This window comes from Osmia bicornis, unplaced genomic scaffold (genome assembly GCF_907164935.1).
Source record: "Osmia bicornis bicornis unplaced genomic scaffold, iOsmBic2.1, whole genome shotgun sequence".
Taxonomy (NCBI): Eukaryota; Metazoa; Arthropoda; class Insecta; order Hymenoptera; family Megachilidae; genus Osmia; species Osmia bicornis.
The window spans coordinates 4,626,043-4,638,846 of NW_025791458.1; the positions used below are offsets into that span (position 1 = coordinate 4,626,043).

The following is a 12,804-nucleotide window of genomic DNA, read 5'->3' on the forward strand; positions in this document are numbered from 1 at the left end:
GATGGATGGACCAATCGGAACGAAACCTTTTGCATCTTGTAGAGTATGTCTTCCGATTGGTCCCGTTACAAAAAACATTTTGCATTTTTTCATTGCCAAGGATTATTATTGCAAAAAACATAAAGTTTCTAATTTCAACATAGGTTGATATCAATGACCCTTTAACCCTCGCAGTACGGTAACGGCAGGGGTCGGAAACTCCCCTCTACAAGAAGTCTAACATTGACTGTAGCGCCATCTACTAACCATCCGTCATGAATGTACTAAAAGTAGACATATATATATATAAGTATACTATATATGTCTCTGATATATATAGTACTTCTCAGAATGATATATATATGTATATATATAGAATACTAAATTTTGGATAGTCATAAAGTGACTGCTAAAAATCATAGATTTATGATTTAGCCGATTTCTTATCTGTAAATCATAGATCTGTGATTTAAAGCAGCCACCTGCAGGGATAGGAAAATAAATTAATAAATCTGAAATGGTATGACAATTATAATATATTTAAAATGAAATTAAACTGTCCTGTTGCTACGCAATACATTTTTCTCGCCTTTTTTAATCGCTTCTGTATAAATTATATGGGTATTTGTATTCATGCTTCGCCTTCTAGCTTCATAAGAGATATTCTTATTTTCTGTAAGGACATCATCATTCCTTTCCTCATGTACATCTTCCATAATATTCTAAAATATATTATACTCTTATACTTTTTAACCAATAATAAATAAAAAATCTTCTTTATAACAGTAAACTGTGCTGCTTATAATATTTTGTACAGTGCAACAATACTTACGTGTTGTGTATGTATATTTAATGCCACATCATGCACTGATGCATTTATACTTGGATTTTCTTCAGAATATCCACTTAAATTCAACGATGGAACAACGTTATCTTTTAATTTTCGCTGTGCATATCCCAATTTATAATCATCCTCAGCAAAATGCAAATAGCAAATCCTGAGTTTCTTAAAATCTTTCAGACTCGACACATCCATTCTAAATGGAATAATGTTTTTCCATTTTTCGAGCTGCTCCGAATTAGATGGAAAGCAATGGCTTGGCACATCGTGCCATGATGGGCAACCTAAAACGCAGCACGCTTGAACCATTTTATGAATCACCTCAGTTATGCTCAGTTACTAATAGGAAACACGTTTAACAACACCACTGGACTCCACCAAAATGGACGCTATGATGCTATGACGCTTCGACGCCAAACAACGCCAAACGACGCCAATGTAGGCGGCGCTGATTGTCGTCGTAGTAGCGCTATCTACGTACTGTCCGTCAGCAGGGAACTAAAACTGAAAAGCCAAGAAAATCAGTGAGAGTTTCCGACCCCTGGGTAACGGGATCTCCGGAGACACGTCTAGTCGGAAGAGTGGGGACGTTTGAGTGTGGTCGTAGCGAAATGCCGATCATATTTCGTTCGCTTCATCGCGGTGGGGGGCGATCGTCAGTTGCGCTTTCTTTGTCTTTCGTTTTTCTTAGTAGACTGAAGCTTCGCGTTCTTCGGAAAGGAAGTATAAGCCATTTAGTTTCTATGCTTTGAAGAGGTAATACGTATGTACGCGGTAGTGAAATCGTTTATTTTTTACAATTTATTTTTCATAAAGAAATCAGGACAATATGTATGTAATAACGAAATACTTTTTGAGAAGAAAAGAAGAGCTTGACTTTTCTCGTCCGGGAAAGTCTTTGGTTATCTTGAAACCTACTCAAGGGTCCTACGGCTAATTTTATGACGGATATGGCGCGGTATTATCAGGACCCACCGCTGCTGGGTCCATCATATTGTAAACATAAAGGTTGTGTTGTCGCCTGTACTAGGTATGGCATGTCAGGGTGGTATATGGGAATTTCTAACATCTGGAAAATTACAAGCAGTAACTACCCATTGGCAAGTCCTTGAAAATGAGTGGCGAAAAAAGAAAACCTTTTTCAGATGGGAAAAGTCATTCGTACTGTATCAGTCAACCAGCAAGCATCATTCCGTGTCTTTTGAAAATTATTCTTGTTTATTCATTTTATCGATATTGTTATTATTGTTGTTATTTCTGTTATTATTATTATTATTATTGTTATTCTTGTTGTTGCTACATAATGTCTGCAGTATTTAGTGAGCTTCTGAATGATGAAAACAGTTACAACTGTGTAACATCATCAAATGATGGAGGCTCATCCAACAGTGATTGTGAGCCAGAGGCCCAAAACTTTGAATCTGATGAATCGCATTCATCAGATTGCGAAGAGGATTCAGATCCAAAAAACCACGTGGTATGCGGACGCACATGGAGATATATTTCGCAGATGAAAGATAACATCGAAGTTCAGAATCCGCCACGGATGTGTTCACTTACAGAAAATAGTGAACATGTAGAAAGTATTGATGAATGCTTTCATCTTTTCATCAATAAAGAAATTATGGATACTGTTATCCTACCCACCAACAACAGGGCAATGGAGAATATACCACCAAATCAAAAGTGGAAACACGTGGATGAAACGGAAATGAACGCCTTTTTTGGTCTCCTTCTGCTCATTGGACGTTTTAGAGAATCTCGTGAACGTAAACACGATTTATGGAAGCAGAATGCTGCATTTTCACGTTTGTATTATACAGCAATTATGTCTAGGGATAGATTTACGAATATATTGAAATATATTCGCTTTGACGAATCTGCTACACGGGACGAAAGAAAGTCAACCGATAAATTAGCACCTCTACGGCAAATTGTAAATGCTTTTACTGAAAATTGTAAACAATCTTATAGTGCTACCAATCTGGGATGTGTTGATGAGCAACTTATGACATTTCGTGGCAGATGTTCGTTCAAGTTGTATATGCCAAATAAACCCGGCAAATATGGAATAAAAATATGGACCCTTTGTGATTCCAAAACTTTTTATTGCTGTAATATGGACGTTTACCTCGGGAAGACAGCGAATGCTCCAGAAAAACAACAAGGAAGCCGTGTTGTAAAACAACTAACAAACTTCTGGAAAAATTCAAAACGATGCGTTACAACAGACAATTTTTTTACGAACATTACTTTAGCAGAAGAATTATTGAAGGATGAAATTTCTGTAGTTGGTACAATACGCAAAAATAGGAAAGATTTACCGAAAGTGCTTACGGATACACGAAATCGCGCCTTATATTCGTCTCATTTTTTATATACCGGCAAGGTAACTTTAGTTTCTTATATACCAAAACTTAGAAAATGTGTTACTTTATTATCAACGTTACACCACGAGCATGAAATATCGTCAGGAACAAATAATTTCAAACCGGAGATAATAAATTTTTATAATTCTACAAAAAGCGGCGTAGACACATTGGATAAACTGCTAAGAGAATATACTTGTCGTCGTTCTACTCGCCGATGGCCTCTATCTTTATTTATGCATTTAGTAGATATTGCCGCATACTATGCATTTGTTGTATGGATGACCAAATATCCCACATGGGGTGGCACAAATTCGCTAACATCCAAAAGAAAATTATTTCTAGAAGAATTGGCAACAAACTTGTCAAAAAAAAATATAGACGCAAAAGCTTCAGCCATTGAAAATCAGCAGGTTAGATACCATAAACACATTGTAAACGCCATAGAAGCTACTGGACGTAAACTAAAAATAAATAAACCCTAATTAGCAGGTCAAAAGCGAGCAAGATGTTATATGTGTGTGGGAAATAATAATAAATACACTAGTACATGCGACGTTTGTAACAAACATATTTGTACTGCACATTCTGCACAAAGTCGAGCAATTATATGCAATAGATGCAACGATATAAATAACGAATAAACTTTATAACTAATTATTTATTATTGTACAATTCATTATTCCTCTTTACCTTATATATATAAAAAATTAGGTTTTCGCGTAAAAAATAAACAGATATATAAACGTAGACAACAGAGAGAAATAGATTGAAAATACGTATCTTATAGAATTAGGGGAAGGGGGCAGAGTCTCGAGTCTCAGGTTCCGAGACCTGAGCAGTTCCGAACGGGCGTGGTGGGGATCAGAAAGCATGTATTAGTGGAATATCGGTATGAGTCACGAGAGACCCCGTTACCGGCCCCCGACGGACCGTACTCCGAGGGTTAATATATTGTCGGGTGCATGATGCTGAAGAACTTTTTTATTATGCATAATCAACTGAAAGCTTTAATTTCCGAGATATTCGTGAAAAACTATTGTTACTACTACATTGAATTCTACGTATGCCTACATGTATTGTACCGCCTACTCTGGCGGTGTATAGGTCAGAATGCAATCACCTGTCTCTACTGTTTCTATACACATATCGCGTCGACCAGAAATCAGTATACAGGTAAGTCTCGATTAATGCTAGTTCAGATAGTGCGATATTCGGTTTAGTGCGAATTTTAAAATGATACCAGGTCGCATTTAATGCGAACAAAAATTCAGTTAATGCGAGGTTTGCGAGGCTTTTTTCGATCCAGACATGGATCGAAGCATGCAAGTTAACAGAGACTTGGATAAAATACTGCGGGTTTATCATCACATATACGGAGATATGAAAAAGCAGAAGAAAGTGCAATCAACACCGTTAAAATACTAAACGTGTTTACGCTATTATAATTTACTAATGTACGTATGATAAGAACCAATTCCTATATTCCAAATATTCGAATAGTACGAATTCAAATAATGCGAACAATTTCTGGGAATTATTACTCGCACTAATCGAGACCTACCTGTACATATACAATAACTATTGTTATTGCAAACTTCTATTCTTTAGCGCTACTCTGCAAGGAATATACCGATCGCTATGATCGGAGACGGATCATAATCGGAGATATTTTCGCGATGATCCCAATTGTAAAAATTTGTGGAATTTGTAATTGTTAATAACTATTGTTATAACAAAAATCCTATTCGCTGGTGTTACTCTGCAAGGAATGTACCGTTCGCGATGAAAGTTTTTCAATCTAATTGGAGATATTTTCGTGATCAGCTCGCTTCCAAAAATGTATGGAAGTTATTATTGTTAATAACTATTGTTATAGCAAAAAGCTTATTTCTTGGTGTTACTTTGCAAGGAATGAACCAATCACGATCAAACCGTTTGTAACGGGCAATGTGTTTAACGTGGGCCTTTTGTAAAATGACCCGGTATTGTGTAGAAAAGACATGGTGCAAAATGTCCGTAACAAGTTTCGGTCAATCTATAAAATGTCCGATCATTATACAGAATATTTAGAGGGTGGTGATCAATGTATCAAAACGCTCTTGTTACATAGATGTGATAGGTTTAATTAGGCTACATATATAAATCCGGTCGCCGCGGCTGCAGCGCGCCGTAAGACTACCGGCAACACTTTCCTAAGACAATAGTGTCAAAAGCGATGCCGGTCGCTTCGCGGCGACCGGATTTAAGTGTGTGGCCCATCCTAACCTATCACACCTATGTATGGTTTTAATAATAATAATAATAATAATAATAATAATAATAATAATAACAATAACAATAACGACAACGACAACGACAACGACAACGACAACGACAACGACAACGACAACGACAACGACAACGACAACGACAACGACAACGACAACGACAACGACAACGACAACGACAACGACAACGACAACGACAACGACAACGACAACGACAACGACAACGACAACGACAACGACAACGACAACGACAACGACAACGACAACGACAACGACAACGACAACGACAACGACAACGACAACGACAACGACAACGACAACGACAACGACAACGACAACGACAACGACAACGACAACGACAACGACAACGACAACGACAACGACAACGACAACGACAACGACAACGACAACGACAACGACAACGACAACGACAACGACAACGACAACGACAACGACAACGACAACGACAACGACAACGACAACGACAACGACAACGACAACGACAACGACAACGACAACGACAACGACAACGACAACGACAACGACAACGACAACGACAACGACAACGACAACGACAACGACAACGACAACGACAACGACAACGACAACGACAACGACAACGACAACGACAACGACAACGACAACGACAACGACAACGACAACGACAACGACAACGACAACGACAACGACAACGACAACGACAACGACAACGACAACGACAACGACAACGACAACGACAACGACAACGACAACGACAACGACAACGACAACGACAACGACAACGACAACGACAACGACAACGACAACGACAACGACAACGACAACGACAACGACAACGACAACGACAACGACAACGACAACGACAACGACAACGACAACGACAACGACAACGACAACGACAACGACAACGACAACGACAACGACAACGACAAACGACAACGACAACGACAACGACAACGACAACGACAACGACAACGACAACGACAACGACAACGACAACGACAACGACAACGACACGACAACGACAACGACAACGACAACGACAACGACAACGACAACGACAACGACAACGACACGACAACGACAACGACAACGACAACGACAACGACAACGACAACGACAACGACAACGACAACGACAACGACAACGACAACGACAACGACAACGACAACGACAACGACAACGACAACGACAACGACAACGACAACGACAACGACAACGACAACGACAACGACAACGACAACGACAACGACAACGACAACGACAACGACAACGACAACGACAACGACAACGACAACGACAACGACAACGACAACGACAACGACAACGACAACGACAACGACAACGACAACGACAACGACAACGACAACGACAACGACAACGACAACGACAACGACAACAACAACGACAACGACAACGACAACGACAACGACAACGATTATGTCAGAAATTGGTAGCACTCCTGATATACATGCACTATACTGCAGTTCATGAGTGACCGCACTTAACTCGCGCAGCTCACTAGGTCTAGGAAGATTTTTAATAGCGCGTGTGATTCCCCTTTACAGCTTGCTTCTTACTTTGCGTTCACATAATTTTTTTTTCGAAAAATAATAGGAATTTCATTGTATCGTGAAACTTTACAATATCATCACCGGTTATCAGTTATCGTACGTCATATATTTCTGCCTATCATTTATATGTAAAGTATAATAAGAAGCAAGCTCTAGAGGGGAATAACACACGTGACTAAAAATCTCTTTAGACCTAGTGAGCTGCGCGAGTTAAGTATGGTCTCTCGTGAACTGCAGTATAGTGCATGTATATCAGGAGTGCTACCAATTTCTGACATAATCGTTACAATTACAAATATTTTCAGCCGGACCTATAACGTTCCGCTTTTTCTCTTACGACTTATTAATTACCAAGTTTGCCATACCGCAATCAAATCGTTATTGGCAGCATCGTTTGTTCGGGTATTTTTAATTTTGCGCCGCCTCCGAAAACTTTGCAATGTATTATATTTGGTATCCTATTTAATGATTAAGTAGATATTATTAATAGCTATGTAATATTGGTATAAATGAAATATAAATTATTTGACACTTTTTAGTGCATTTCGAAGTCGGATTTTTTTTTTGGTTAAAAATTATTTTATTTCACACTTCTTAGTGGAAGGAGCAATATTTGAAGGATACCGAAAGGATATTTTGTATTTTTATTATATACCTAATAACCATCAACGAAAAAAAATATATTGGTCGAATTTAGATGCTTAAATTTAATAAATAAAACAAAACAATCTGAATATTTTTGTTAATTATTTTTATTTATTTCAAAAAAAAAAATTACTTAAAATATATGTAGTATTTACTATCGTCTGCCCTCTCGCCGCCCCTGCCCGCGCTTCTGCCGCCGCCCCTCCCGCCGCGCGGACATTTTCCGCGGTAGAGGCGTCGTCGTGTTCCAGCAGCCGTTCCTCTTTCGGTAATGTAAAATTTTAAATGTTATATAGTTCATCCATTTAAAAAATAATTTTTTTTATTATTTACGACGCAAATGTGTTAATAATTTATTCGATAAGATCTGTGATACTTACTGCGCTGCGGCTTCACCTCCTGCGCTGCGGGTTGAGGGTGCTGTTGTTGTTGCAGCTCCTGCTGCTGACTCTCTTGTCTGTTTCATTATTGTCTGTTCTGAAAGAAAAAGGAGAAATATATATATTACATGCATGTATTTAAATCATGCAGTATATTCATTTTCCATTGAAGTTGGAATTATACTTACGGTTGATTGTTGAATCTTCCATTTTTTTTATTCTGTGAAAAAAAATTTCATTAATTAATGAAAAATAATCCGCAGTTGTGGATAAAGTTCCGAAAAGCAATCACCTCCTATTTTTCGTTTTTTAAAACTCAGTATTCTTACATCTTTTATATACGCTGATTACGAATATCGTCGCTATGTTTCATATCGGTTTAATTTTTGTGTCGAATCCATCCGATTGAGAAGAAGAATAAACTAGCCCGCGGGACTGGGAATAGTTCGATAAAAGATTTTTCTGAACAATGAATGTTTCGATGACGCCTTGACTCAGATTAAATTATGAAAAACAGTCCTGCGGGACGCGGGACGGATCGCGTAAGGACAAGGACGTCGAACTGTGTTGACGAGCTTGTAACGACCCGATAATCGAACGCAATATCTTTTTAATTTCATTTTATTTATTATAACTAATTTTTATATTTCATACAGAGTATTTTATTTCATTTTTATTGTTAATACTTCGTTTAATTTGTATAACAATTTTTGTAAATAAACATTTTCATTTTCATCGATAACTGAGTATATTAAATTCGTCGGTAAAAGTTTAGTCGATAAGTCAGACGGTAAAACAGTTATCGATAAATTATCGACGTCTGACCGCGCACGCGCCAGCGCAACCCCAGAGAACACATAGTGGGGTAGCATTCTAGAGTGGGGATGCTGGACCACCACGTGATGGGAAAAACCCAGCTACCCCAAGAACTCTATGCGGAAAAAAAGTGCCGACTCAGCAAAATCTGAGTATAAATAGAGGCGTTCCGCACAGTTTCGATTGAGATCTTCTCAGGCCTCGGTCTGAAGCAGACAATACTCTGAACAGTAGAGAAAAGCTTGCGCTGAACTGTTTAGGCAGCGATAGAGCGCGAGTTACAGCTATTTCCTACTCTTCCACTGGTGGCGTGCAGTACTACAGATCAGTGGACCTCCTATCCACGGTACGCAACGTGTTACACAGGTGTTACGCTAAGCCAACACTCAAGTGTGAAGAGCTAGCGAGGAGCGGAGCTCCTTGAACGGCCTGCGATTAACATAGCTCTGGTATAACCAGAAACCGATTGCGACCCACAGGAAAGGTTAACTGGATTCTAGTAGTCTAGCACAAACCTCTGGAATTTAGTTTCCATAATCATTATTGAAAATCAAACAGAGTATTGACTGTATAAGAAGACCACGCCGCATTCGCGTTAGCGCTATCGATTACTATCTATAATTATTACAATTTCTTACTAATAATTAATCATTAATTTCTATTTACATATATTAATTACTAATTACATATTTCCTATTATATTCCCAATCTAGGGCGAACTAATTATAATTTCTTATTGTATTCCAATTTCTAGCCGCACTTATTGTGATACTAGCGATTTTCTTTTATATTATATTTCAATTCACTTACCTTTTATTTTTGAATAAACAATTTCCATTAGTTTCTAGCACATTAGTGTTTGGATTTCACTCCTTAACCGCAAACCACACGAACCTATAATCCCTAACACACAGAACACGAGTCGCCTTCTAAGGGAACCGCTCTCCCTACAAGTCGGTGCAGTGACGTACTCATTCTGGGTCGTCACAAGCTGCTAACGGTTACATCGAAGCTTTGAATATACGATATTCAACAAATATACTGAAATTTGGCTACTACTTGATTTTCATGGTTGAATAAAAATTATAATTTTTTACGTTTATCTCAGTGAATACCACTGCTTCTCACAAACGGAAGCAGCACTGCCACGAAGTAGCAAATCCTAATATCCGGAAGTAATCGAATAAACGGATCTACGTTTAATTTCTTCACATGTCGCTCCCACAAGAATTTACAAATAATAATACTGTTTGATAAAGAATTTGTTATTATTTCGCCAAAGCGCTGCCGGCCGCCTTACAATAGCCAAATAGTCGGCAATTTTTATTCACTATGATATTCCTAATCAGCGTATAGAAAACACGCAAGAATACTGTTTTAAAAAAAGAAAATCGAGCGCAAGTGATTTTCTGAATTATACCCAACCAAACCACCAACCAATGAGGACTAAAGTAATATATTTTTTAAAACATAAATTATTGGTACTTGTAATTTGGTACTTACCGATATTCACTGTATCACGTTTAGATTAATACTGAACAAATATCTGTGACTTCTAAAGGAAGAGAGTAACAGAATTGGTGGGGCACATTCCAGGATCGCACATATTTGCGTCGTATGGATTCATGAATATCGTGTAGTTCTTACATTGTTTGAAATTTGTCGACTGCCTCGAACGTAAATAATAAATAAGGACAGCGAGTGAAAAGAGGACGAAGCGAAAACAATCCAGTCTATATCTGCAAAACAGTATTAATGCAACGATGAAACGTGTTTATTTCTAATTTTTTTGCTATGAAACTTTTATCAACAAATCTGTGATATTTTTCTAATTAAAACAAGACCAAACACGATGGAAATCGAACAAGTTTTGTTATTATTAATCAATTTAAATTGATGCAGTCAACCATTAATAACCAATTAAAGTAAAATTAAACTGATCTATGTCGTGTTTAGATTCAATGTAATCAGAAGAACCTCAACAATCCAACGGTACTATCTTTTCCAAGGTAAAACGAAAATTAGTCCAAATGAATTATTCTTTACTGAATGTTGATTTGTTTTACTCGCGGCATCCCTCTGTAATACATCCATCTCGAATTTTTGCGTAATATGTACAGTAATTCCTCCGAGATTGCGACTATGGTTTCATTCTCACATTGCGACTGGGTCTGGTCCCGCGCCTATGCGTGCGTTATTCCTACGCTTATGCTTTTCTCGCTTGAGTCAGTTAAGGGGGTAGACTAGGGTAATGCAGCGAGGTGACATTACCGGCAAAAATGGGCCTATTAACGGGTTTACGGGAATCGGTTATTTGTCCTTATACGAGAACACATAGGGCTGGGTGAGAGCTCATTCGAAAGAGGAAGGTCCAATGCAGGGGGCTCAACCGATGGTTTAACCAGATTGTGTTAATATCTAATAATATGAGTGTCCAAAGTAGAGGAAAAATCGAGAAAATACGCCCGCTGAATCCAAGTACATTTTAGGTAACTATAACAGTTTTGTGACTAAAAAGATTTGTTTAGCCCCCTTCATTGAACCTTCCTCTTTCGAATAAGCCCTTATTCAGCTCAAGATCTTCTCATACAAGGACGAATAACCGATTCCCGTAAAAGCATTCCCAAAGACGAGTTCCGCCATTATCTGGATACTACAGAGCAAGTTACGTGACAAATTTAGTTCAGCTAGTAGTTATAAGGTGGCGTCTAAGTAGAAAGGCTGCCGATCTGGAATCGTAGCCAGAATCAAGCGTCAGCTTGATTACGTCACTCGAACTGTGCTGCGAAGGCAAACGAAAAAGACAACATCGCCCGAACGCTGAGTGAGACGCACTATAGTCATGCTGTCCTTCTCTCATTCTGAATGTTGAGATTGTCCCTTTTCGCTAAGATTTGACTGCCGCCCGCCTGGATTTTTCACAGCGCCCCATAACAAACCTCGCCCCATTCAAACTATATCGTGTTTGGTATCATTTTAATCAGAAAAGTTTCACCAATGCGCTAGTAAACGTTTCAGTAAAAAAAAGTCAAAAATAAAAAGGTTTTATAGTTGAATTAGTATTAGTCACACCGATACGTTTCGGCTCTTTTCTTTGATCATTGGACCTCTCTCTCTCCTCCACTGTCTGTCCCTTTCTACGTTCACGCTTGGCTGGCCATCGCATATAATCCGAGATTCGACACCTCGTTTGATATATGCAACGTCTGGGTCCCAATCTTTGTTGCACATATTCAACTTTTACTGTATAGACGGGAGGTCCCTCCATTTATTAGTTTTAATAAATTTAGCAGAATGTTTCAAGGAGTTGAGACAAGTAAAGAAACAAATGCAATTCTATTTAAATAAAAAGTGCATCGTTGCATTCACGAAGAAAATGAAGTCATAGAAAAATAAACATTATCATACCATTGAACTTTTACATAAACAGCTTTTTCCTATCTCTTACCAAATTCAAGATATAACCCGTCCCAATTGCATGACGTATCCTGTATACTTTTATTAATTAAAAAACATTTATTTTAAAAAGATAATAACTTTTTCTAAAAATAATTCTCAGATTGCACGTTCCTTCGGTTCTTCAAAGTAGGCATATATTTTTCAGCTGCGAGGGGTGCTACGGTGCGCTATATAAAATCCACGCGTTCAGTCAGTCAGAATTTATCGGAGCGGGACAATTCTATCATTTGGGTTGAAAGAAGGATAGCATGATCACCGTACATCTCACTCTAAACGCGCGCCAATGTTTCGCTTTCGTTCTTCTGGCATATCGTAGCAATGCCTCTGGCGAGATGAGCGGTTGAATGTGTTTGTAAAAATACTTGAGGCGCTGTTGCCTTCCTAGATCGTGTTGCGCGCACGCTAGCTGAGAATTAAACCTTTCAAGTTCGTAACAAAACACGCAAGTGGCTCCACCAGGCCCAACGAAAA

General features: G+C 38.3%; 1 protein-coding gene across 1 annotated transcript; it reads right to left on the reverse strand.

The window, feature by feature from the left end:
- Positions 1–521: 521 nt before the first annotated feature.
- LOC123989222 lies at positions 522–8,273 on the reverse strand. Its single transcript, XM_046289925.1, has 5 exons — positions 8,247–8,273; positions 8,059–8,155; positions 7,834–7,940; positions 812–1,104; positions 522–701 (listed from the first exon to the last, which is right to left on the reverse strand). Exons 1-5 carry the CDS (start codon positions 8,266–8,268, stop codon positions 531–533), a joined length of 690 nt encoding a protein of 229 aa, XP_046145881.1. The 5' UTR covers positions 8,269–8,273; the 3' UTR covers positions 522–530.
- Positions 8,274–12,804: the final 4,531 nt, after the last annotated feature.